This window comes from Rhinolophus hipposideros (genome assembly GCF_964194185.1).
Source record: "Rhinolophus hipposideros genome assembly, chromosome: 26".
Taxonomy (NCBI): Eukaryota; Metazoa; Chordata; class Mammalia; order Chiroptera; family Rhinolophidae; genus Rhinolophus; species Rhinolophus hipposideros.
The window spans coordinates 13,641,663-13,669,609 of NC_138072.1; the positions used below are offsets into that span (position 1 = coordinate 13,641,663).

The window sequence follows — 27,947 nt, forward strand, 5'->3', positions numbered from 1 at the left end:
GTGAGTGGGGTTGGTCATCTAAGGGCTAAGGACTCCTGTTTCAATCCCGGTGATCCCCGAGTTACACACCCACACACAAAAGAGGCTCCAAAGTGATCACAGGAACATCCAGTCAACTTTATTTCCAACTCAGAACTTCATTACAAAACTTGTCAAATAAACGTGTCAAGAACAAATTGCAGCATGGTGCTAGTAACAGGCTCCTTTTCCTTCACCAGGGCAAGAGTGAAGGTCCTTGTCACGCCCCGAGCTCCCGTGGTGCACCTTGGTGTTCTGGACTCTTTCTGGTGCCAGGAGAAACACATTAGCAAAAACCTGCTTGCGTACATAGTACTAACGGCACTGACAACGTCTCTGGAACAGTGTGTGAGACTACCAGACACAGAACGCTAGGGCAAACCAGCCGCAGGAGCACATTGAGGTGAGCTACTTAAAATCCCAACAGGCCCACTGTATTTATTAGATTCCCCTGTGCTGCAGACACTGAGAACAGTGCATTTGTGAGTTTCCTTCCCATCAGCGCAATGAATGAGACTATATCAACTTAACTAGAAATTCATAGCTAAAGCTACCTTATTCACATCTATTAAACCAAAGAGAGAAACGATTCTAAACTATTCCCTTAAATTGTTTTTAGATAAAGACTTCTAAAGATGAACACATTACACCCCTTTACAGGGAGTAGAGTTCTGTAAATATGAAGGATATACAAAATACAGTATAAACTGCATGAACTAAACAGTAGCAAAAACACGGTTTAATTAAAAAAGTCAAAAACATATAAAAATATTATCCGGAAATGGCAAATTTCCACCACCAGTGTGTGTAAAAATGTTTAAATAGTGATGTTACTCCAAAAATATATATTTATTCTATTTTTTTCTATTTGCACAGTTTATAAAGGCAAACAAACACCTGCAATTGAGGTAGAAAAGCCAAATTTGCAAACTTTGGATTAAGAAAAATACCCCTGTATCTTAATAGCATCTTTTACACAATATTAAATGAATTCTAATTGTTTCAAAAATTTTAATTCACATGAGTTACTTTACAAAACTTAATTTAAAATACTGCAAATGTTTTTGTTAAAAAGATACTTAGTCCTAACAGTTATTCCACATTCAAAATACTGTACAGAAAAATCTGAAGTCACCATATATTACATAAAAGCTATGTATTTACATTTTCAAACATAGTTTTAGAAGTTTAGGTTAAGCAAAATACTAATCGTTTCCCTTAAACAGTGCTTACTAATAACCTTTCAACCTTCTTCACATATAGCATTTAATATAAATCTGGTTCTTATTTTCAAATCACATTAACTAGTAAGTTATTTAATTTAAAGGGAAATGAATGAAAATTATATTCTAAATACAATCAGACATATATGTACTTTAAATGTGTTTTCATTTAAGAACCAAGTGACAAAACAAAAAGATCAAAATTTGAAAAATAACCAAAACCTACACACATCAATAGTAGTCTTCTCAGTGCCTTTAACAGACTGATTTCTGTTTGCAGATTTGAAAAGTTTTAACACTTTCATGTATATTTTTCCTTGTTAATGTTATGATTTAATCAAAAGACTGCTTGACGCTATCATCCTGACTCAAAAAGAAAAAGAAGCTCAAAGATCCTCACAGTGCAAAGGAAGAAGGTTCATTTTTAGATTTTTTTTTTTCTTGGTTTTGCAAATGGAAGGCAGGAGCACTTAAGAAACAGGCTAGCCCAGAATCAGTAAACGTATGGAAAGATGCGGTAGGGCACACGCTGACAGTACTTTTCCCAAGCCACACCGTATTTTCTCTTACACTGGCGCTCGTCACGGGCTTCTCGGTGGACAAGCAGCACGGCGAAGTAGATCACGTAGAAATAAGGCAGAATGTGATTAAAACCTGTAGAGAACAGTAGTAAATAGTATTTGGTATTTTTATTATCACTACTACACAATATGAATTTTTCCAACTTTTCCCTAAGTCCTCTAAATGAACCATGAGATAACTTCATTTTCCTCAATAATGGGGAAAACAAGTGAACCTGCTCCTAAAATCCCACTGGTGTGTGGCAAAGGCAGTATCCGAATTAACAGTTAATCAAAGAAGTGTGATTAATCCATCCTAACCACCCATCATGATCAGAACATTTGTCCCCATACTTAGAGCAAATCTCCCCATTTCCTCCCCTGCTCAGGAAGGAACGAACAGCTGCCACCCACCACTGCAGGGCAGGCCGGGCCACAGCTGGCACCTCCAAGGCTGGAACAAAACACAACTGTCTCCTTAAGAACCAGAGAGTTTCAGGATGTATGTACACGGAGTCATGAAGAAACAGTTTAATCCATTTCCGTGTCTTCTGCTTAGAAAAAAGCTATCAGGCTCAGTTTAAAACTTCACATCTGCTTTGAGAAGTTTCGAGTAACACTTCAGGCTCTGGGAGTGCCTACCTGCCCTCGGAAGCCAGAGGACGAGGTGCTACAAGAACAGGGCACCAGAGTGGGAGGAGCATGTGCCATGGGCAACCCCGCCCTCAGTCAGGGGGACACCCATTCACAGGGTGTCCCAACGCTGTCCCAGCAGAGGACACACACCCTGTGGGCAGCTGGAGAAAGAGTCAAATTAGCAGTCCTCATCAGTGCTTACCACAGGGGAGGGACCACGCCAGGGCCATGATGAGGTCACCCAAGTAATTGGGGTGTCGAACAAAGCCCCACCATCCAGAAACTAGAAGATTTTTTCCCGTTGAAGTATGGATGGTTTTTAAATCTATATAAAAATAAAAATGCATTTGTAATGATCTCCAAACAAATAGAGACATAAAATCTTCATGCAATATATAAATATTATAAATACAAAACCAATACTTACGTGCAAGCTTTGGATCAGTGGGATTTTTCCGGAATGCATTTTTCTGAGCATTTGCACATCGGAAGATTACATAGCCACAAACTGTAATTTTTTAAAAATTTCATATGTTAACAATTTGGATACCATCCAATTTTGAAAAGCATCTGTAATTTCACTTAGAGTGGAGAATAGTTTCTTAAGAATAATTCAAAAATCTCTCAATGTCAGAAAGTCAGAAGCAGACTATCCTGAAATCCCACCACTTTCATCACCTACCTGGGGAATACCTTGAAAGCAAAACTACCAGGCAGAGTGATATCCATGAATAAACTCAGACGCAGCCCATGTTACAATAAAACCAGCGCTAGAGTTCAGTAGAAAGAAGGCTGTCGGGTACCTCCTGTTAGTTGTGACACCTACTGGCCGTAACATGAACACTTTATATTTAAAACTATAGCTCAGACTCAGTATTAGAATATCTTCTTACACATACACATACACTGAAACCCACGCAAGCCGACAAGTTGGTAGCTTTATTTCAAATTTCAAAATGTCACAGTTAATATGCCCTGACATATCACTGACTTTATTAGACTGTCAGTCCTCAATAAAGTAGTAAGAAATAACTCTATTCCCTATTATGACCTTAACTAAAATGTACATGTACTGTCTACAATCTCACAGGCCTGGCTGACCTGGGTAACCAAACCAGTGATGAAAAAAAATCTTAATTTTAAACAGCGGCTTTAATTTCTTCTACCACCAGACACTAATCAGTGTAGCTAAAATTGCTAATTTTCCCTCCTCTCCCTCTGGTGGAGATGTTTAAGGAACAGTGTATGACAGGAAAGCCATCCTGAAGCTAACTACCCCACGATCGCCCAGAATGGGCCTTAGCTGCAGCCAAACTGCACTCCTCACCCATTCCTAGACACGTCTCCCGCTTCTCCACCCCCCACCCTCAGTTGGCCCCTGCCTGACTTAGATATCTCCCCACCCCATTTCTACCCACTACCATTCAGATCAAACATCCTCCAATAGCTGACACTGATATTCCTGAGAGAAGTTCTCTCTACCTTCCATGCCCGTATTTGGCCTCAGTCCCACTCACATGCTCCTTCCCACGCCTCAGAGCAGTGCTGAGGGTCATAATTATTTCTGGTGGAATGTAAGCCCTGTGAAGAAGGCGAGACTAATTTCCCATTTTTTAAAGTGCCCGCCACAAATGCAAGCACTCAATAGGAAAAAATGAATCACTGCTCAAACAATTTAAAATTATTTTATTAATTCAATTTATTAAATTTAAAAGCAAATGGGTTGTTTAAAAAATATTTCTTTAGAACAAAATGATGGTTGCCAGATGGAAGGAGGGTTTGGGGGGCCAGGTGCAAAAGGTAAAGGGATTAGGAAGTAAAAATTGGCAGTTATAAAATAGTCATGGGGCTGTATAAAGTACAGCATAGGGAATATAGTCAGTAATATTGTTTAACAACTATTTATGGTGCCGTGTGGGAGAGGGTGGAGTATTAGACTTATTGGGGTGATCACGTCATGAGGTATATAAATGTGTAACCACCAGAAACTAATATACTGTTGAATGTCAACTGTAATTACAAAAAATTTTTTAATGTTAAAAAATAAAAACTGAAAAAAGATAAAAATGACCTCTTTAGAGAACTACTAAAGAACCTAAGTCAGTCTGAAGTATCCATTTTCTTTGCAAGATGCAAAAATCTTCTTATCACTCATCCATCACAAAGTTCTTCAAGGATGAGCTAATTATGGCCATTTAAAGGGCATATTCTAAACATGTAAATACCAGAGCACAACAGACTTAGAATATAATATTTACTACACGGAGACTGAAATTCATACTCACGTTTCAGCGCAATAATCAGAGAAGCCACCGGCCAAGACACTTCGTTTGGATGATGGAGTAAGTAAAAGGCTTGGAAGCTGTAAATGAATGGAACCCACACTAGGTCTCCGAAAGCCAGCATGAACCCAAATCCATCATGAGTGATATCCATGGTTGTCAGCACTGCTTCCTATAAGGACATAGAGATGGGAGAGAAGTTTAAAAACGTTTGGGAGAGAAACTTTCTGTGTTTATGAAGTATTCAAAGTACTAGCTTACAGTCAAATTTATAAGGGGCTAGGGGACGGTACACCAGCCAAAGGCTGTTTTAAAGTGGGGGAAGGGAATGTGGTTCCCCCAGCATGTGTATCACACCAGGTCATTCTGCCACTTGATCTCCTGTCCCTCTACCCTCCCACTCGGTGAGGAGATAACAGATCCCAAGCGCCTCTGAGCCCCCAGGCCTTTACCCAGGCCGATCCCTCTGCCTGGAACACCCTTCCCCAACCTCAGCTTTGGCCTCCCCTGAGCTGCCTTCCTTTACCCTCCCCACGGGCCGAGGCACTGCGAGGACACTACCACCAGCTTGCAGGTTACAGCACATGCATGACTGCACAGGAACTCTCTCCCCACTGGACTAGGAGGTAAAAAAAAAACGGACCATGTCTTCTCACCTTTGCACCCGAGCACGCGGCACACTGCTTGTCTGCCATGGAGTAAGTGTTCAAAATATGTTTGCTGAAGGAATAATAAGATCACCAACTGCCTCTGTTTCAATTCCACATGCACCAATGTAATTTCTGGTCACTGGCTTTTCAGGTAGATTTTTCACACCAGAAAAGAAGCTACCTGGCAACGTGGTACACTGCCGGCCTGCTTCACCTCTCATTAAACTAATAAAAGTGAGCGCACTCTCGTAAGGATTTGGTTAGCATTAGCAGTGGCCAGATCACCTCCGGACCTGGATACCTGCAGGCCGGACTCGGGGATGTGGAGAAGCCAGGGTCAGAACTCAGAAGGCCCAGCCTCAGGGTCTCTAGCCTGCCTCTAACTTCAGGACAGGCATTGCCCGTTCGATTTCAGACCACAATAGAGCAAAGAGAGCAATAGAGTCATGCAAATGTTTCGGTTTCCCAGTGTGTATCAAAGTTACATTTACACTACCCTATAGTCTATTCAGTGCAATAGTAGTATATCTAAAAAACACCTCGTATATACCTTAAGTGCATATACTTTAATTTAAAAATACCCTATGGCTCAAAAATGCTAACCATCCTCTGAGCCTTTAGTGAGTTGTAAAGAGTTGTAATCTTTTTGCTAGTGGAGGGTCTTGCCTTCAATTTGTAAAAAATGCAACATCTACGAAGCACACTAAAATCAGGTCTGCCTATACACACCACTGATGCAGAAAAATTAGCAAGTACAAATTCTGTTGTAGAATCAGTGTTCTAGGTTTAAGAAAAAAGAATGATACCTCCAATCCCCCTTTCTCCCCCACAAAGAAAGCAAAAAGGCCATGCATGGAACAGAAGAAAAACAGATCTCACAAACTCTGGGCCCTTGGGTTCACACTCTAGTAGTTGAGTGCCTCTTCTTTTTTATTCAGGTGTACAAAACAATGCACTAGTTAGACATGTACACCCCTCACAGAGTGACACCCCTCCCCCAATCTCCTACCCTGCCATCGCATGTAGCTGTTATAATTCCATTGACGCCATTCCCTGTGCTGTCCTGCACTTCCCATGACTATCTAGCGGTCGAGCGCCTATTCTCATGCACATAGGATTTCCTAGACCGAAACAGAGTAAAAGTGCTGAAAACATGGGCGCAGATGAAAAAGCTGGTGCAGTGGTAACAACAAAGGCAGGGAGGAAGGGGACCAGCTGGTGCCAGGGCCCCCTGGAGCCTCAGAGAGGCTCAGATGAAGCGTTATGTGTATTTAAGTTACTACCAGGGGTGCCGAAAAAATGTATACACGTGACTTGTATTCATCTTTTGTTATCAGTATATATTGAGTATTACAATTTTAATCCAGTTGTTTCCTTTCTTAAAATGTGTAAACATTTTTTGGGGGCACCCTTTGTATTCTCAGCTTCTTAAGGCATGGCACCTTCAAATATAGCAGCATTTCTATCAACCAACCTAATATGAAATTTATTAAGCACCTACCCAGCAGCTTTGCAGATGCTAAAGAAAACATAAAATCAAGTCCGATCCTCAAGAAACTTACAAACTAAAAAATAACCTCCTAATTCTAATCTGCTACCCCTGGAGCTTTGTGAAAAACTGCCTTTGCCTTTGCCTTTGCCTAAACATTTTCTATTAACAGAAGACAATGTTTAGCTAAATCTCTAAAATACCGTGTTTCCCCGAAAATAAGACCTAACCGGAAAATAAGCCCCAGCATGATTTTTCAGGATGACATCTCCTGACCCCTGAACATAAGCCCTAATGCGTCTTTGGGAGCAAAAATTAATGAAAGACCCAGTCTTATTTTCGGGGAAATTCGGTATATGAATTCCTAAGCCACTTAAAAAGTCATTTATTCTCCTCACTATGTGAAAGAAGCCGCGGCTCCAAGAGGGCAGGTCACCCAGCCGCACGCAAAGCCCTGACTCCAAGGCCTCTGCTCTTAGAATGAATTACCTCGTTCCAGAGAGCGTCCACCACGTACAAGAGCTGGAAACTGTTAACCAAAATCATTGCCAAGGACGGAGTTGCACGATCCTGTAACTTCATCTCAGTCAAAAGCATCACCAAGTTAACAACCACCTGAAATAAAAGGGGGAAGAAGAGTCTGGAAGCACGTTTTGCAGAGCTCCGCAGCAAGTACAGAGGGGAAGACGGTAACTTCCCAGGTGAGAGACCTGCAGACGCCCCACCTTACCAAGAATAAGATGCGTCACATCATGAACCCCTTCCCAGGATGCACTGAAAGAATGTTGTTTTCATGGAATTCTCACCAAAAATGCACCCCTCACTCCAAACATGAGAAAACACTGGACTAACTCAAATGAAAGGATCTGCTTAAACTGAGCAGTACCCTTCCAGTGTCATGGGCATGAGGGACAAGGAAAGAGTAAGCAGCTGCTCCAGACCAGAGGAGACTAAAACAAAATTCCAACAAAATGCACTGTGGGACCTACAGAGGATCCTGGAACAGAGCAAGGCCGACGGGAAAAATTGGTGAAAATTCAAATAAGGTCAGTGGATTTAGTTAGTAACTCTGGAACAGTGTTCATCTGCTGTTTCTGATCATTACACAGAGGTTCTGGGAGAAGTGGGGGGAGGGACATACGGAAGGTAGCTCTGTTCTATTTTCACAATTCTACAAGTCTGAAGTTAGGCAAACACATTGTTTTTAAAGGGAGAGGAGAATGCATTTTTCTTCCATGAATTTACCTACATTGACACTTTCCTATATAAACAGGCAGGGATATAATCAAAATAAACTCTTTTAAGGTTTAATAACCTGTAACAGGGCCTCTTAACCCTCTGGACGATATTTATAGTAAGAAAATATTTTAAGTAGACAGATTTAGGGAAAGCTATAATTTTTCCTAAAAATATACCACCCACAGCTTACTTTAAAGTTGTCTTTCTAAATCCAAGACTAATTTGTATTCCTGAACTGTAATTGAAAAAAAAAAAAAGACATACCCATCCGATCAATCCGGGGCGCAGTTCACAAAAGTATTTCAGATCAAAATTACCAATCCGAGGATTTAATTCACGGCCAATGAAGAAATCATAGATGGCATTTCCTGAGAAGGGAAAAGTTCGTATGCAAACAAAGCTTTCTGGAATAGCTCTATTCCAAACCCAGTTATGAGACTAAAAACACACTGCTGGCTACTATCCAGGATCTCAATTCAGTTGCCTGCAGGAGTCTGGCAAACAGATGCGGTGACGGGAGGTAAGAAGGACCAATGAGGACGGAGGCAGCTGGGACGCTGGCCCCTTCCAGAAGCATCCATGCCGCTACACAGGCATGGGGGCCTGTGGGGCCAGATTCCGGATTTTAAGGGAACTAGAGGTTTTTTTAAGTGTAAACTCACAGTTTTTTAAAATAAGCAATTTAATTTTTTAAATGTTTAAATACTTTAGGTCAGAATCAACCAATTTGAAATCTCTTTGTTAATTTTTTTTTAAAGGATGTTTACTATTTGGGACAAAAAATAATACTCATTTTCAATTATGCTGCTACTATTACTAAAATGTTACTACACATAAGATACTAAAATGTCTTACTGTCATCAAATGACTAAAACAAGAGAAATAGGAAAAAGTCAAATATAGTTTTTTTCCTTTACATTTTTTTCTTTAAATTTTTTCTTCGTCTTTTTATTTGTTCTTGTTTCTCTTCATCTGTCATAACCTGAAGCTAGAAAAGCAACGTATGCAAGCCTAGAAGTGGCTGTCGGGGGCGGGCCTATGGGAGACATTCCTGACATGTGTTCCAACACTGCTCACCAGAGCTGGCCGGCGACAGTTCATCCCAGGGCGCTCGCAAAGCCCGCACATAGAGATAAACACTCAAGAGCACAGAAAACACAATGGCTGCCAGTGCCAACTGAAGGAAATGATTGTACACGTAATGGAGCGTGACACCCCTGGAGAGAGATGCTCCAATGATGGCAGACGTCAGGAGAAAAGCATAGAATCCTTTGGGGAAAAAAGAAAAATTGTTAACCCAGGGTTCACGTGAGATTTATCACACTATAAAATAACGCAATGTTATTTTTTAAAGTCTTAATGTCATCAGGCTAAATAAACAAATATATGAACAAGCAAGGCCCCGAAGGGGTAATCTTCAACATAGGTGCCATGACTCACATATAATTTTTCAACTATTTTAACATACTTAAGTTATCCTTTTTCATTGTGAACAGTCATTATCTCCTTTTAATTAAGAGAAAGCTGAAAAGATGTGCATAGAACTTCACTGTTAAAAAGCTTAAAAGAACCTCAAATTTCACATAATCAAAGGTCCCTTATTATTTAAATCCACCATTTTCCACATACCGGGTTTATTCCAAAGAGTAACATTTAACACTTTAAACTTTTTGTTTAACTTTTTAAAACATTCATTTAATTCTCATAAAATTTTTGAGTATTAAAGGAAAAGAATGGTAGATAAAGCACTTTCTCCCTCTCTAGCCTACGTGGATTAAAAAGAATCATTCAAACTGTCTTAGTAATTTCCTCCGTTTACAATGGTAAAATCTCATGAGGAGAGAGTTCGTAATACTAGATACCATAGGACCAGATAAGGCAGTTTAAAAAGAAAGATCAAGCAACTACTCCAGCCATGGCCCACTCACTCCAACAGTGCCAGGTCCGGGTACAGAACTCAGTCTCTGAGCATGACGCACCCTCAAAGGGAAGCGAAAGCAGAAACCAAGACCACCTGGAAAAAACGTAAATCAGTACCCTAGAGAGAACCCCACAAAACACGAATATCAACAGACTCCAAGGCAAAAGGAGAAGGCCCCCCACCCCACCTCCTGCATCACTGGATGCAATGCACATGAGGGAGCGCGGATGTCAGAGATTCTAAACCTGGCTCCAGCAGCACGGAATTTGGGAAAAGTAAACAAATTATCTGACAACAGTGACAAATAAGTGTTAAGCGTCCACCATGGGTCAGGCACTGAGCCAGGTTGGTGCTTTACATGGCTGGCACAGAAGACAGAAGGGCTTCCCTTTGAGAACCTAGTACAGTGAGTTCAAATAGAGAAGATGCTAGATAAGTCACCAAAAGAAGTACCCAAAGTTAGACAGGTAAGAAGTGATAGGATAAAAGGGGGTCAAGAATTAAAATTTATAATGTAATACCCAAGAAAAGGAAAACAGCCTAGACAACCTAGTTAAAAAACAAAATCAGTTAAGGATAACTACACTTGACACACATTTCTTAAAAGCTTATTGTACTTTATTAGTCGTCGCATGCTAAAGTTGGACTAATCCTCTTACTTAGCACACACTCCTACCAAGAGTGCCCAATGAGGCAACGTCTGCCCACTTCTCACGGTACCTGGGAGATGGGCTTCCTCCGTTCAGTGCTGACATCAATGTGCGCCCCCTACCGGCCACTCACTTTCCTGGCACCAAGTGCACCACAATGAACACAAAACGAGCCCTCAGCCCCGAAACTCCCTTCTAGTGGGGAGACTCCATTGAGCACTAATGTCAGGAAGGCATAACTGTCACAGAGAAAAATAAGACAGGGTAAAGGAGAGAAAGGGACCTGAAGGCTTCTCTGAGCACAGTCATGATGGACGAAGCAGCTGCCATTAGGCAATGGGAAGAAAGTTTTCCAGCAGAAGTGTTGAGAATATATACAAGAGACAGCCTGAACGCAGATGGCTGGAGCAAAGTGAGCCAGGGCCAGGCGTTCCCCAATAGCGGGAGTGGCCAGGAAGCTCCCCAACAAGTCAATCAGTGTAGGACTTGTTAGACCATGGGAATGACTCGGATGATAAAACATCCAGACAAGTTTATTACAGTTAGTGATAACTGTTACTAAGAAAATGGGTAATGGGACAGAGCGACTGAGGGGCGATGTTACTTTCCGTGGCATAATTTTTACATGCTGGTGCAGGTATGAACAGTTTATCTGTATGCCCTTCAGACTACTGAGAGAGAATTTACTATTTACTACGCGGGTGTAATCAGCTTTGACAACACTCAAAAGTTTTCAGCTATCAAGTCATCAATTTGAGTCTTTAAAAAAAAAATCACCATTTAATCTATACTTGAGTCTCCTTCCATCAGTAAGAGGTGTTCCTTCCACAACCTTAAAAGAAAAAAAAAATTTTTAATTGAAAAAATTTAAAAGCACAACACTTAACCATCATATATATGATGGTTAAGTGTTATATATATATATATAATCATATATATTATATATATAATATCACTTAAATTTCAACATGCCTATAAAGGAGGACCATCTTTTAGTACGGAAATTTAGTAACACGTTTCAAACCTCGAATGGAAACCGTTTGGTGAAGAAGCAAAGCCACCTTCAGGAATTTGTCTTCAATACAAATCTAGTGATAACTTCTCAGTGTACACAGAATATCACAAAAGCCACCCTCCCCCCAACCATCCCATGTGCCACGACAAGATTAAATGGGCTTTAATAATCTCTATGTCTAGTATATCTCTAGAAAATGTTCAGTAACTTCCCATTGCTGCCTCACATGGGTGAGGTCCTTTTCCATCGGGCTATACCCCACTTAGCCGTCTATTCTGGCCCATGTGCAGATATGTACTCATATACCGACTTGCTCTGCTGTTTACATATATACGCTCACCCAGTTATTCAGTCGTTTCATGTGATTCTTTTATGTCCCATAAGAGACTGTGAGCACTTCATCACTTCATTCAGCTCACCCACAGGTACTCAAGAAACACACAACTTGAATGCGATGAGTTAAAATAAGAAGTCCACTTGCTCAATGGCAGTCACATTTGAATACCCAACATAACTATTTACAAATGTTGCAATTCATTTTAAACTGTAAAATACTAATATGGTATCCTTTTCCTTAGGCTAAAGTACTTGACCCTTTCATTAAGCTATGAAAGGGAATCCAGGAGAAATGTAATACCTTTTGAGATCACAGGATTAGCAAAAACCCCACATGCTAATTTCAAATGATCCTTATCTATTAAAGGTACCTCACAGATACTGTGTTGGGTTTCAGTTTGTGACTATATATATTACATATATATATATATATATATATATATATATATGTGTGTGTGTATATATATTTTACATATATATACACACACACATATGTGTACACATATATAAAACTTTTAACCATCAAAAGTGGCTTTTCTTAATAAATATGATCTACTTTGAATAAGCCTTACCTAAGTTAATCTGCATTTGTGATTTTTTACTGTAGGGCTGTACATAAAAAGGCCTGAAGGTCCACATCATGCAGACCCTCACTAGAGCCCACAATGCTATGGTGAGATTCCCCAGCACCTAGTCTGCAGCTCTCCCCTCCCGTCATTGGCATTCGCCACTCCTGCTAAAACTGACCCTCTGGTTACAGACAGTAGGTAAACTTGCAAAGCCCCAAGAATAAGATCTCTAGATGAATTATTTATTGCTTAGGGAATCTCATGTTCCTTTAAATATATCCAGTATTCTACTGAAAGAAGAAAAAAACTACACTTAGCAATGAGGAGAAATTTTAAAGATAATGTATAAGTTTGAAAGGAACATAAAATGTTCCTGATAAGACATTTCTGAAAGAGATGAGAAGTAGAAACTCACTATATTTAAAAAGATAAAAGATGCAAACTAAAGTCCACTGAGCTTAGTAGCTTACAAATGATCACTTTAAATTCTACACGTGAAATGACATATACTGAGGGGGAATTGTTTTTTCGAGCAACTTTTACCATTAGTCAGGCTGTTTTGCAAAATAGCTTATTCTTTTCTGCTTTGCTTGGAGAGTTACACAAGAAAACTCAAATCGGATTTTTAAAGTTCCACTTGATAAGCAAGTGTTACAGGGTACAAGAGTAAAAAGGCTTAACTAAGTAACTCTGGGTAGTTAGGACCAAGCACAGCTTTTCACCTTAAAACTACTGCAAATTTCTTTATGTAAACATGGAGAGAGGGGAGGAAAACTTTACAGTGCTCGGCCCTGCTAACGAAAACTTACCTTCCCAATTGGCAGTAAGTAGAACAGAGCCTGGACAAAGAACCAGAGGATGTAGACGCCAAACACTCTGGTTTCCCACAATTCATGCAAAGCTGGCAAAGGAGGCGGGAAATTCAGAAGACTGGGATCTTTCTGTTTACACATCAACAGCAACAGGAAGAGGAAGACAGGCAGGCCAAGCATGATGAGAATCACACCTGCAGATAATTGGTGAACACTCAAGGCTCAATTTTCAATCCAGTCCCCCCCTCCCACCCCACCAAGAATCATTTTTTAAGGTCAGAACTCAAGTCTGACTAGCTGTTTGAAACCAATTTCTAATGTACCATCGAAAAGTCCTAATCTCTACCTGTCATGTCCAGTGGGCTAGCAGTCATAGCCGCTAAAGTAGGAAACAGTAGACGTCCAGCCCTGAACAGCTAAAGTCCACCTTGGAAACCAAACTCTAGAAGTTAAAATCCAATCTCTATGGGAACAAACATGTTGAAACTCCAGCAAATTAAAGATCAGAACACGTAAAAATTATCAGCTTAATCTTAAAAAAACAAAAAAACTTTTATATCCCTAAGTTTCTAACAATTAAAATAGCATCACGTTCACGTAACACGTTAACAGATTTTCAGTGATGCTGGACGCCATCTTTAACAGGCCAGCTAGCCAATGGTTAGAGCTTCCAAAATGCAAAGCCATTAAGCCCCGCAGGAGTTAGCCAAGAAGTATTCTCTTTTACTAGTTCATAAATCTCCCCAGTACCACTCACTTAACTCCAAGCCTCTGAACACTTCTGCTCTTTGACTCGTATAAGCAACCTGTCTAGCAGGTAGGGTAGACACCATGTTATAGCCGTAGCTCTTCCCACTGCTCCGAAGCCAGGCCCTGTCACCTCAGGTCTGATGATTAGCAGACTTCCTGTCCCTAATCGTCCACCATCCTTCCAATGTACAACTCTGACATTAACCTTCCTTTTACACATCTTTGCACTTCTTTGCTCAAAACCTATTACCAAATTGCTATACGTTTTATTTATAGCCACACTGACACCCTTTCTACTCTGAGATAATCCTCAAAAATGCTCCCACCTCAGGCCTTTGCACCTGCTGCTCCTCCTCATAGAAGGTTCTTCCCGAGACGCCCCCTGGCTCATAACATGGCCGGCTTCAGAATTCTTCAGAGAATCGCAACTCCTGCTCACACACCCCACCTGCCCTCCCTAAGCCTGTCTGTCGCCTACCAGGTACTCCTCCAAATTCTAAGTGCTTCTTCTGTGCAGCTGCCACTTCAAAGGTTCTCAGCGATGGAGGTCCTTTTGTAACAATTTTTTCTTCCTTAGCATCTATTTCTTTTAATTTGGTCTCCTCTCTTCTTGGACGAAGGGTATACTGTGTAGATATATAACTGCTTTCTTCTGACAAATGGAATTTTTCCTAGTTAAAAAGTAAAAAGTATTAAGTGTCTGTAGTCAATAATTATCATTAATGCTACCATGTTAACTAATTCAGCATCTTCATATAGCCATATACGAATAAGAATAAATCTGTTAAGTTATATTTAGTCTTAATTTAAGGAAATTAAATTTTAGAAAAGAAATCACTTGAAACCTATGTAACTTTACTAACCATTATCATCCCAATAAACTTTATTAAAAAAAAAAAAAGACTGTAAGAAATATGGTTTTCAACCATATTTCCTTAGGGGGAAGTCACTCGAACAAAGAAAAAAATGACCCGAGATCAAATGAATGCTGTCATACCTGCGTGTTTTTGTAGGGCATGTCGTTCCTCTCTCTGTACTCAGGCTCCCCATTGTATCTGTTGATGCTGTTTCCAAAGGGCTTCCAAATGGAAGAATATAAAACATTTTAACCGTAAGAATCATAATGTATTAGAAAAGGATATGATGGTAAAATTTTACTATTGTGAAATGAAGCATTAAAACAAACTAAAGATTTTCACAGCCTTGATTCTGAAGAATTCAATAGATTTTAGTTAAAAATGAAAAGGAATAAAGTTCACTACAATTTCCCAGTCTTCAAAAGATTAGATGTTACAGTGTAGATTTCCACATAAGATCTTTCATCTTTTAAACATAATTAGGCTGAATGTTATAATTTTATCATTCAATGACAGATATTCTAATAGCATTTGCTATGAGAGTTAGAGAGCAAAAACTGATCAATTAGTTTATTAACAGGTTAAAAAAAAAAGAGAAAAGATATTCACTGCCCGAAATAATCAATAATGGGAAGTTAAGGAATAGTGGGTACTTAGAGAGTATTACTTGTGACATACACTGCCTAGTTTCTGAATTTCATGCTGCCTGGATTTTATTTAACCTTAAATTCCTCTCCCTATGTCCCTTTTCTGGACTCAGTCGCTTCCCTTGAATGTATAGTATATATTCTCTTCAAGCAGTGGATGGAATTTCTTATCAGACTGAACAGGGGAAGTGCTTCAGCTGGCAAAAGATTTTTCAGGCAACGCACAACTAAAATCTGTCTCTTTGCTCCTTTACAAGGCACCTACCTCAACAGCACAACTACTTCACTGTTTTTTACATGTCCGACATGTAATCCATAACCACAAGTGTAATCCTGTAACACGGCTAGTCGGCTGACCCTAAACTGCCCTACTGCAAATCTGACAGGATACTCACACAGTGAGGCAAATTATTGCAAAAGATACAATTAGCAGTCAAGCAGAACAAGGACAATGTGACATTCAAAGCCACATGCAGGGTAAGTAGAGTCTTTCCCACGCAACACACCATCCTCAATTCCAATGGGTACACGGTGGGCCCAGGGCTCTACTGGGGAGGCACAAAGCCAGTGGGTGGCTCCTGGGTCACCAGGACCATAAGGTTACACTGCGAAAATCTAACGGTCACTACATGCTAAGAATGCAAATGTGACAGAAAGCACACAGCATCTGTTACTTCATCTGTCACCTGACTGGTAACGAGAGCCACTAATAATAGTCAGAACGGTCAAACTCACGAGTAATTACCAAAATGTAAGTTAAAACGGTGAGTTGAAAACTTCTGACAATCATATTGGCAAAAAAAATTATTATAATACTCAGAATGAGAAAATGGGCATTCATACACTACTTGGAGCAATTTGGCAATATATATTAAAAGCCTCAAGTCTGCTCTGTCCATCTGACCCAGCAGTTCCACTTGTAAGAATTTAGCCTAAGGAATTATCAGATGTTGTATAAGAGTGTTTGTTTATAACAGTGAAAATTTAGAAAGAAAAACAAGTTAAATGTCTATCAAAAAGAAAGCTGACTTTAACAATTCTGTTACATCTATGTGGTTTACGGTATATCCAAACGATACCACACAACAAAAATGTCAAAAAATGTAACATAAAAGGTTATTCCCACTATTTTAAAATTTAAAAATCTCACTACAAAAATAATCCATTTTCTAAAGTTATTAAAAATCTGTGTGCATTTTATCCATAAAAGAGGTAACAATAAATGATTATAGTAAAAATTACCTTTATTCAATTCTTTTTACTTAAAAATAATTTCTATTTGGTCTACTATCTAAAATATTCATTGTGGGAGCCAGCCCGGTGGCTCAGGCGGTTGGAGCTCCATGCTCCTAACTCCGAAGGCTGACGGTTCGATTCCCACATGGGCCAGTGGGCTCTCAACTACAAGGTTGCCAGTTCAATTCCTCGACTGCCGCAAGGGATGGTGGGCAGCGACCCTTGCAACTAAAATTGAACACAGCACCTTAAGCTGAGCTGCTGCTGAGCTCCTGGATGGCTCAGTTGGTTGGAGCGCGTCGTCTCAACCAAGGTTGCCGGTTCGACTCCCGCAAGGAATGGTGGGCTGCGCCCCCTGCAACTAGCAATGGCAACTGGACCTGGAGCTGAGCTGCGCCCTCCACAACTAAGACTGAAAGGACAACTTGACGTGGGAAAAAGGCCTGGAAGTATACACTGTTTCCCAATAAAGTCCTGTTCCCCTTCCCCAATAAAAATCCTTTTAAAAAAACGTGACTGTACTGCCAGCAAAAAAAGCAATTAAAAAGAAAAAGAGGAGCAGTGTGAAGAAGAGGTGAGAACGACCCCCGGACCGACTAAAGCTCGCTCGCCGCTGCATCCCCGCGTCCAGCGTTTACATTCCGCCGCCGTCGCCATCATGCCCAAGAGAAAGGCCGAAGGGGATGCTAAAGGAGATAAAGCCAAGGTGAAGGACGAACCACAGAGAAGATCCGCAAGGTTATCTGCTAAACCTGCTCCTGCTCCTCCAAAGCCAGAGCCCAAGCCTCAAAAGGCCCCTGCAAAGAAGGGAGAGAAGGTACCCAAAGGGAAAAAGGGGAAAGCTGATGCTGGCAAGGATGGGAATACCCTGCAGAAAATGGAGATGCCAAAACAGACCAGGCACAGAAAGCTGAAGGTGCTGGAGATGCCAAGTGAAGTGTGTGCATTTTTGATAACTGTGTACTTCTGGTGACTGTACAGTTTGAAATACTATTTTTTATCAAGTTTTATTAAAAAAAAAAGAAATATAACTTAAAAAAATAAAATTAAAAAATAAAACAAAATATTCATTGTGCAAGGCTCCATACACCCTGATATTCCAAGTTTGAACTTTGAAAGTAATTCCTTTAAAATTATCGTCTTCGAATATAGAAACGATCAAGTATAAAGATGCTAAGAGAGCAAGAATGTTTTTATAACATACACTTAATGTCTCATTATTTTATACATGAACTTTTATACACTATGAAAACTTAGTTCAAACTACAATCTACATCTATTTCATATTTATACACTGCTTTAAAAAAACACACCACAGTATTAAAGAGAGAACTCCTATAACTTAAAAATATTCTTTTTCATTGGTATTTAAAAGCATTCTACCTTCCATTCTTCCAAACATTCTTGCTTTTTTGTTTTTATGTACTCTTCCAAAGTCATCACCTTAGACTTGATGTTTCACTGACATTTTAATATTAATTGCAAATAACATGTGTAAACGTATGTATAAAGGGGAAGACTGTTCTGGACAGATGAAATAAAGACTGTACAAAGGATCGCTATTTCCCACAGACACCTACACGTACCAATACCAGTGGAGTCAATTTCACTTCCAACACCTCCTTCCTCATTTCCTTAACCTCAGCCTGGTGCGAAGCAGAGGCAGATCGGCGGGAACTTTTGGGTGGTCGTCCAGGGGAGCGGGAGCGGGAGCGGGAGCGGGACCTTGACCGACTGCCCCGGCGTCTGGACGGAGAACTGGAAGTTGAGCCACTTTTCTTTTGCCTGAAGGAAGTTAAAGGCTAGGGAAGGAGCAGAAGACAAAGAACTTTACCACAAGTCCTAACACACGCAGACAGACCCAAATTAGAAGAGGGTAGCAGAGGCCGTCATCAGCTAAGGCTGAACCCATCCTGGAAAATCCTGGGGTGGGCGAGCCCCCAGATGAGGCCAGCGGGTAATGTTGCAATAATGACCCATATCTCGTGAGACAAATGCAGCCTTTCCACTCCCAATTCTTCTTGGCAGGAATTGCCATGAAATGACTTTGTCTAAACCAACTACGGAGCTCTACATTTTCCCTTGAACATATACAAGAAGAGTTACTGTTCACATTGAGTATAGCTGAGATGATAGATCAAAAGGAAATATGCACACAAACAATAACAAGAAAACGAGTCCCCCAGTTTCACTCTCAACAAAACACACAGGCAGATCCTGAAAATGAGTACAACTTGGATTACTTAGTGTTGTTTTGACGCGGCCCTCGCCCAGCGTTTCCAGGGCCCGAGACCTACGGAGGCCAGCATTCCCAGGCCAAATCCCTCCCACCCGCTTTTGTGGGGCCCAGGAGCTAAGAGCCGCTTTCCTGATTTTTGAACTGATTGAAAGCAAAACCAAAAGAAGAATGAGACTTCATGACACATAAGAATTATCTGAAATTCACATTTCAGGGTCCATAAATAAAGTTTTATTGGCACACAGCCATGTCCTTTCCCTTCCAGACTGCCTAGAGCTGCTGCTGCACTGTAGAAACAACAGGGCTCCTAAAGCCTAAACTATTCACTATCTGTGCCTTTGTTCACAAACTTTGCTGATCCCTGGTCTGGAGCACTCAAACAGGGGTCTGGAGGCTACGGGTTCAAGAACTGAGAGTTACTGAGCTGCAACAAGGAATGGAACTGCAAGTAAGTGTGTGGAAATTTTCATAGCATTTTGACAAGGTAAATTGTATATGTGTTGAATCTGATAATAAAAAGACGTCTTTGTACATCTTTTGCTTCATTTGTCTAGTAATTCATTTTTATGGTATTTTGCAGAAGGACTTGGACAGATATTTTAAAGCCCAGGTCCCCACGAGACGGGTTTGAGGGGCCCTAAACCAGGCTCAAACCTACGTCCCTCTCCTGATTAAATCCTCATGTCTGGGATGAAGCCAAACCCTTCCAGATCTGGCTCCCCCTCCGCTGACCCTCCCTTACCACACCCTCCCAGCACTTGGCTGTCTGTCACCCCACACCCCAAGCCTTTGGCATGCTGCCCTCTTCACAAGCCGCCCCCTCCATCAGCTGAACTGTTTTTTCTATTTGGTCTTGGCATTCAGCTCAGCCTTCCCGAAAACCCAGCGCCCTTCCCAAACCCACGACAAACTCCCATCGCAGAATGCATTAAACCCGGGCCACGACCAGTATGTCTTCCCCGGTAGACTGGGAGCTTCTTAGGAAAAGGGCGCTGTGCCTCATTCACTCACATGTTTCTGGAGCCCCCAAATAGTATCTGACCCAAAGGGAGAGTAATGCTGTGTCTCCAAACAGAGCCAGAGCTGACGACTCTCAACATAAAAACCACACCGACAGTTACATCCCGCTTATTATAAACATAACTCTGGCAAACCAAAGGAGCGCTTACCTTGATATCACTCTCTTTCAGTTCAAGCTCAGTTCCATCTTTGTATTTTACAGTGTAAAGCTGGGAGTTGCTGTCATGGCTTAGAATTTCTACTTCATAATAAAGTGCACTCCCAGGCCATCGACCTCTCACCACTTCACCATCGGCAAATTTCCTACTTGGCATTTTTAAAAAGCAATCTGCAAAAGGTAAAAAAATGGAGTCAATGCATACACACTTACATGTGTCTTTTTTCAGAGACGGAACACTAAAATACAACTTTCCAAAATTTTAACTGGTCAAGATTTTAGTGCCAGAAAGGTCTCTGGAGAGGAAGGTGTACAACCCCTTGTTTTAAAGGTGAGAAACGAAAGCTTAAAGATGTTAACTGTTTCGTCTAAGGGCATAAAACCAGACGGCATGAAATGGCAGAGTTAGCACAATACAGAGGTGGATTTTTCAGCCACGTCCTGTTTCATTAGGAATCACTTTATACAGAACAGTTTAGATACTGTGGTACATGTAAGTGATGCTAAGGATTAATTATGACAACGTGCCAAACGATTACCTATGTGAAACATTCTCACCTACAGTGACCATATTTCTCACTAACCAGTAAGGCACAATCTCACAAAGGACGGGTTTTCTGATTTATAAATTTGACTGTAGTCTTACAAAGGCTCTAACAATGTATTTAATGAAACTTAATTTATTTACAATTAATTACAATGTATTTAAAGTAATGTAATTTAATGTAACAATATAATGTAATTAACAAATTACCTTTATTAAAAACAACAAACTGGGAAAATCAGCCATGTATGGTTAACATTACTATAATCCACCAACAGGGAGAAAAAAAATTACAAATCTATAATGAATAGCAAATTTGGGGTTCTTTCGTAAAGCTTTCACGTCTTACAGTTAAAGTCCCAAACGCATGCCAAGTAACTGTGCTAACCTCATACCTGTGCTAGCGCGGACTTGGCCTTCATTCTACAGTGGTACCTCGGTTTTCGAACGTAATCCATCCTGGGAGACCGTTCGAGTTCTGAAATGTTTGAAAACAGCCGACAGCTAGGCCTCAGGATCATGCACTCAGCGGAAGCCGTGTGATATGTTCGACTTCCGAGGCGTGTTTGAAAACAAGCATTTATTTGCAGGTTTATGGCGTTCGTAAACCGAAATGTTCGTCAATGGAGACGTTCAAAAACCGAGGTTCTACTGTATTGATAAAATACAAGCATTTCCCCAGCCGACCATGGTCTCCCAACTGCAGATGTATTTGGGTCTGCCGAGGTAGTGGCGGGTGTTAACACCCTATTTAGCACAGACAGCAAAGCCCTTGTAGTCCGTGGTAAAAAAGGGGGCCTCATGGGATTGGACAGAGGCAACAAGACTTTGTTGCCACAAAACGGGCAGTGCAGCAGGCACAAGTACTACAAGTAGTGGACCCTGGCTGCCCGTTTGAACTTGATGTTCACGTAACCCACGAGGGGTGCAGTTGGGGCCTCTGGCAATGGCAAGAGTGTCTCCGGTCACCAGTGGGATTTTGGTCCCAATTGTGGAAAGGAGCGGAAGTCCGCTACTCTCTAATAGAGAAACAGCTGGCCGCTGTGTACGCTGCCCTAGTGGCCACAGAAGCCATCACAGGGACGGCACGGGTGTTGGTTCGAACAACCTATCCCATCCAGGGGTGGGTCCATATGTAGACCCAGGGACCAAAACGGGTGGCACAAACCACCACCCTCGCCAAGTGGGGTGCCTACTTGGAGCAACATAGCAGCCTTAGTTCAAGCCCTTTGAACAACAATGGTTGTTCCATGCCCCGTACAACCCACAAGCAGCTGGCATGATTGAACACTACAACGGCTTTTTCAAGCAAGGCCTCCAGGTGTCGAAACACCCTCCCACGATGCGCGACTGGGCCTCGCGTCTGTGGGACGTCCTGAGAGTCCTGAATGAGAGACCTCGGAAGAGAGGGCCCGCACCAGTAAAAGCTCTGCTCCATCGAATGGCCGCTCCTATTCAGTTACAAGTTACCACCAGTGACACCGTTAAAGCCAGGCTATGGCAGAAATGGAAACATTTTGCTAACAGCACCCACATGCTTGAAAGCAGGGGAACGGCAGCAATGGACTTGGCCCTGGCGGGTCAAAAGCTGCCCCCCCCCCCCGCCCGCCGGTGGTTGGGCCTGATAGCCCCATGGGGGGCTGGTTTGACCCATGATTTGCAAGTGACGCCAGGAGTGGTGGCCAAGTGGCCACCGCAAGTAACTGTGGTATATGGAGGTCCCGATGCCGGGATGATTTTGCCGGGAACCTATGTGCTCTCACTATGGCCTATTATGGGGTCCCCTGTTCTGTTACATGTTGAAACTACACAAGGGACCCCACGCACTGCCATAAAGGTCTGGTACCACAAACCGGAAAAGGTGCCAGTGACAGCGACCCTTCTTTCCCACAACAAAAAGCTAGCATGTATCCTCCCAGATGGAAGGGATTTGCCATTGTTGGTTCCTATGCCTTTCTTTCTGCCCGTAGGTGCCTATAGGCTGATCCGACACAGGGCTCCTTGTGGAAGAGGCTTGTCATGTAGATTGTGAAGTGAGACCCTGGAGGGGAGTGTGGGGACAGAGACCCAGAGAGCAGCTTCCAGGCTCTCGGCCTCACGCGGAAAGGTGCTGGCTCAGGTAGTAGGTGGCCGTCAGCTGTGATTAGTTGGCCATCAGCTGTAACCAGCTAGCCATTAGCCACTGATAGAACTGCCGTGGCTACGCTAGGGGGTTGGTTGGTGGGCAGAGAAGCGGAGGGCGGATTGCGCATCGTGTGGAGCCTGCTTCCTGTATCTCCGACCAGCCGCCATCGAGAATATACTGGTATGAACCCCCTGTCCATGGCTCCATGGGTGTTCCTTTTTGGCCTCACCATGTCCTGCGTTCTTGTGCGGGGAGCAGGACGAGAGACCCTCATGACACACTTACATGAGGCCTGTTCGCCATCCAAGTTCAAGCATCAGCTGATGGCTGGGTGCTTCTAGCTCTTAGGTGGTAATGCTTCTCCCTCCACTGACCAGCAGATTCACATTTCCACATGACAAAACCAGGGCCTCCCACCGTCTCCAACAGCAACTGAGCCAGCGGGGCCCCGTCTAAGAAGCAGGCAGTACCATATAGGCAAGTCTCTCCCTAATTCACCTTGCTCTCACTAGCTAAGCAATTCCTTATGTATCTTCTGGGCATATAAACATACATACATGCCTCCCCGGCTCCGGTCAGGGCTGATTATACAAGGACAACATTTCAGAACTTTTGGAGACTGTGGCGTTAAGAAAGGAGAAAGTCACATAACCCCACCCCTCCTGAGGAAAAAAAAAACAACCTTTCATAAGAACATTTCTTCACTGTTAATCACCTGAGAAAAAAAAATTAATGAGCTTTACTTGTTTAGGAAGAGAGTAGCTAGGTTGGTAGATGAAAGAAAACACGACTAACTTATCTGGTGATTAGAGGATGTCACTCCATTCACACATGAGGTAAAAGAGACAGCTTTCTTCCTACAGAGATAGTATCACTGGGGTAATGAATGGGTTCAGGCTTGCAGTAGGGGGCAGAGGAGCCCGGCAGCTCTGGACATGAAGTCACACCTGGCTGAGAGATCACCTGAGGGGCAGTGGGGAAGCAGAGGGCGGTGGAGGAGGGGCACAAAAAAGGAAGATGACAACAGTAAGCTTTGCCTATTTCAAAATGTAGCCCGAGCCTCCAAATTCTAAGAAAGAGGAAGGAAATGTGCCCTCTTTCTCTCTTCGCTGTGCCCCCTCTCCCTCCCTGGACCCCCTAAAATCAAACCACTGTTACTGGTACTAGTGTCCCAATAGAGGTCAACCAGAGGTGAAAGAAGGCGATTACATCTTTCTATATGAAGATGTCATTCAAGGTTCAAACTACTCCTTATAAACGGTAAAACACAGTCCCTCAGAACTCAGGGGCTACCTGGATTTTTTTAAAGGCCCCTGAGCAGATGCTGTACCTTTTTGAAATTTTATTTATTGGCATCTTTCTGTGACTAATTAAATATTTTGGGTTAAGCAAATTAAGATATCTAGTGGATATCTGTTAGGTCTCTAAGGTCAATTAAAAAAAAAAACAATTAAGAATGGGACTTGATATTTCACATAGTGGTTGGAAAAGAAAAACCCAGGACTCTCACATACAAATGTTCCAAAAGATGAAACCAGCAACATTCTATCCAGCCCCACTTTGCACAAGATCCAAGGGTCACGTGATTATGCGATGCACTCACACCCTAATCTACTCTCCTGCAGGAGTGAATTAGCTAGGGCAGGACCCGAATGCATGTCGCCGTGCACTCACCCAATACAGTCAAGACAAACATGGACAGGATTCCCTTAAAAGAGATGTTTCAGCCCAGTGTGTGAAGAAAATGTGTTTATTGAGCACAATGTTCTCATTTCCCACACGCAGTGGAAACAAGGGGACCCTCAGGCTTTTCTCGATTAGGCCACATGCTCCCTAACTTCAGCGTCTATTGGCACTGGGATCTTCACGCAGTGGGGCTCCAATGCTACTACGTTATCAACACGACAGAAGGCTGCTCTTCTCTGCAGATCACAGTGTAATCCTAAGGGGCTTCTGGTCCTCTTTCCTTCACTCTTCCAAATTAGTCTACGTGTGGCAGGAAAGGGAGCGCTCCCGTGACGTCTGACAGCTCCCCTTCCACGCAGGAGCCCGAGGCTGGCCTGCGAGGTAAACGGCCAGCAGGAACCCCTGGCCGTGGTCCGTGCCCCTGCTGCAGGATGCGACAGAAATGCCACCTTCCTGCCTGCAGAGGCAGAATGACCTGACTTGTCCCCTAAGAAATACAAACTGAAGATGGTGCCCCTCCTACTCACTCTTTTCGCTCCTCTGAGACAGCTCTCAGAAACACAACACGCGCGCGGTACATGAGGGCCCCCTGCTCTTCTGCCGTAGCTCGAGGTCACAGCAGTGACTGCACAATGTAATTACAGATTTGGTGGTGTTTGTTTGCAAGGTGTCTGGGGCCGGGCCCCTGCCGCACGCAGCAGGCGGGCAAGCACCCCCGCGCGGGGCTGAACCCTCACGACACCCCAGCGCTGTCCAGTGCTTGTGCTGGGTCGCTCTCAGTACCCCAGCCGGACCCCCTACCAGCCCGTGCGATCGTGTGGACGAAGCTCCCGAAACCAGGCAATTTGCGATCAAGTGCTCACTAAGTGCCCCCTGCAGACGGCTGCATTTTTTAAAGGCCTTAAAAGGGTGAAAAAGGGGGGATCGAGCTTGAGCGGTAGCACGCCAACCTAAGGGTCAGCTTTTGGGGGGGGGGTGCGGAAACAACGCGCGGGGGAATGCAACACACGCAAACGAGCAATCAATCCTAGCCCGCCCTGGAAAGTCACCAAAGCAAGACGGCCACGACCCTCAAGGCCAGTGACAAGCAGCGCGAGTTCGTGTACTTGGCACCCCCACTTCCCCGTCCGCCCCGCTGCCGCGCCTTCCTACTTCCCCACGGGCAGGACCCGCCAAACCCCCGGGGATCTGTCAAAAAGGGGCTCGGTGCGGGCCTGGGAGGGCTGGTGCCGCAGGGCGGGGACAAAGGCGCCGCGACGGTCACCGATCCACAAACGCTCCCCAGCCGACATCACTTTCCACCGACGCGGCGCGTCCAAAATGGAGGGAAACGTCCCCAGTTTGAAACCGGCAGCTCAATTTCCGCAGCTCGCCGGGCCGAGAGCTGTTCGCGCCCCGCCAGCCGCGGCCGGAGGAGAGGAGGGCGAGGCCGCCGCGCCAGGCCCTGCGCCCAGGGACCCCGGCCCATCCGCGGCGCCCGCACCGGGGGCCCTCCCCAGCCCGCCCGTCGGACGCCGAGCCGCGGGGACCGGGACGCGGGCGGGGCACTCACCAGCGCCGAGCTCCGGCGGGGACAAACGGCTCCGGGAGACCTGCGGGGCAGCAACTCAGAGGCGGTTCCGCGCGCGCGCCGCTCCCCCGCCGCGCACTCGCGCCCCGCGATCCCGCGGCCCGGGCGCGCGCCTCCCGCCCCGTCCCGCCTCGCCCCTCCCACCCAGCGCGGCCTCCGGGTTTCCATTGGCTCCTCGGCCTTTTGAATCGTCCCCGGCGCTGTCGATTGGCCGTGCGTCGTGGCGCGTCCGCCCCGCCCTGCCCAGGGCCGCAGAGCTGCGGCGCGCGGCGGGAGGCTGCGCCCCAGGTGCGGCCCGGAGGCGTGAGCCTGCCGCCCGCCTATCTCCGCGGCCCAGACGCCTCTGCAGCGCCGCGGCCCCCGCGCCTTCCCGCCCGTTACCCTCCGGCTCTCGCCGCGGGCGCTGGGCGATGCGCAGCCGAGAACTGGCGGTGCGAAGTGGCTTGGCGACAGAAAGAACAAAAAGCTACAAATAAAAAAGTCTCGTAGTGTTAACTAAAGATCGACAGCCCGAGAGCGAAGGGGTCTCTTACTAAAAGACGTGGTGCTCTCCTTTCCGTGGTCAAATCTTCCAGGAGCCTCCGGGCCACCGCAGTCTGGGCGATGGCTGCGCCTGGGTGGCCACCAACCTGGACCAGAGCGGGGCCACTGGGCGGAATGGGACAGCGGCGGGGCCCGTACGAGGGCCGCCCACAGTCCTCGGGGTCCCCAGGACGACTGCTGCGAGCAAGGAGACTAACAGCCAGGGGAGGTACCGCTGAGACAGGGCAGAAAACACTCGATAGCGTGCAGCAGGGAACAGAACATTCTCTGCCTCGCTCAACCTGCATCCCCCAAGTCTGGTTTTAACATTGGCCTCCAAGATGCTGAATCATTACATTGTTAACTCTGAATCTGTTAGGGATTGTAAACCTTTTTTTTTTTTTTCTACAAGTTATCATTATTGGTTAGTTGGTTTCCTTCCTTTGAGGTCGAGAGTTTAAAGCAGTCCATTGAAGTTCCCCATTCTGCAGTGTGGTTTTAATCAAAGTATTTCTTAACTACTAGGTTAACTTAATTTACTAGGTATTACACTTAAGTGAATTTTGAAAGCACTGACCGTTAAATTATAATAATAAATAGGCGTTTTCATTTATAGTCCAGCTTCAGGTAGGTGGAAGAGCTCTCAGTTTCACAGTTACACTGTGAAAACACACAGATTCACTCAAAAAAAAAAAAAAACCCAATCTAGTACATGGAGATTTCTTGGTCATTTGGTCATTCACATCCACTGTGAATGAGTTCATCAGAGCCTCTCTGGAGAATAAGTTCTGACATCAAACTGTCATTGAATTCGTCCTGGGTGGAAATCTGAGCTCCAGAAATGCACACTGTACTTCAAAGTCAGAAAAACCTATGTGATTTTGGGCAAAGCCCTGAGCCTGAGTTACCTTAACCCTTAAGGTAAGATAATATTATTAGCCCTATTTCATTTTTCCCCCCAGCAAATGACATAGAAATGAAAACACTACACTAGGTCCATGGGGACCTAAGATAGTTACGATTCCTGATAGCCAAACAGCACTACATTATTATTTTCTCTTATGGTCTACCCAGATTTCACTGTATTCCCCTTGAGGTACACATTTTCTAGATCATTTTCATTTATTAAATAAGAGAATATTCATTTTTTGTAAAATAAATCCATTTTAAAGGTCAGTTTATAACGTCTCATCA

General features: G+C 43.6%; 1 protein-coding gene and 1 pseudogene across 6 annotated transcripts; one reads left to right on the forward strand and one right to left on the reverse strand.

Annotated features, from left to right (window-relative positions):
* Positions 1 to 97: 97 nt before the first annotated feature.
* LBR (lamin B receptor) lies at positions 98 to 27,066 on the reverse strand. Of its 5 annotated transcripts, none has more exons than XM_081039140.1 (15): positions 26,214 to 26,338; positions 20,299 to 20,477; positions 18,477 to 18,692; positions 15,148 to 15,228; positions 14,629 to 14,821; positions 13,398 to 13,594; positions 11,446 to 11,500; positions 9,175 to 9,366; positions 8,362 to 8,465; positions 7,348 to 7,473; positions 4,723 to 4,891; positions 2,865 to 2,945; positions 2,640 to 2,762; positions 1,812 to 1,895; positions 98 to 284 (listed from the first exon to the last, which is right to left on the reverse strand). In XM_081039140.1, coding segments are annotated over exons 2-15 (1,788 nt in total). In that variant the 5' UTR covers positions 20,464 to 20,477; positions 26,214 to 26,338; the 3' UTR covers positions 98 to 282. The 5 variants fall into 5 exon arrangements, with proteins under 5 accessions (XP_080895266.1, XP_080895265.1, XP_080895264.1 ...); XM_081039139.1 differs by lacking the exon at positions 98 to 284 and adding an exon at positions 21,246 to 21,328 and having other exon boundaries at positions 851 to 1,895; positions 26,214 to 26,327; XM_081039138.1 differs by lacking the exons at positions 98 to 284; positions 26,214 to 26,338 and adding an exon at positions 26,765 to 27,066 and having other exon boundaries at positions 851 to 1,895.
* On the forward strand, positions 17,418 to 17,971 carry LOC308493212 (non-histone chromosomal protein HMG-17-like; annotated as a pseudogene). Its single transcript has one exon. The product of its transcript is annotated as a non-histone chromosomal protein HMG-17-like (transcript).
* Positions 27,067 to 27,947: the final 881 nt, after the last annotated feature.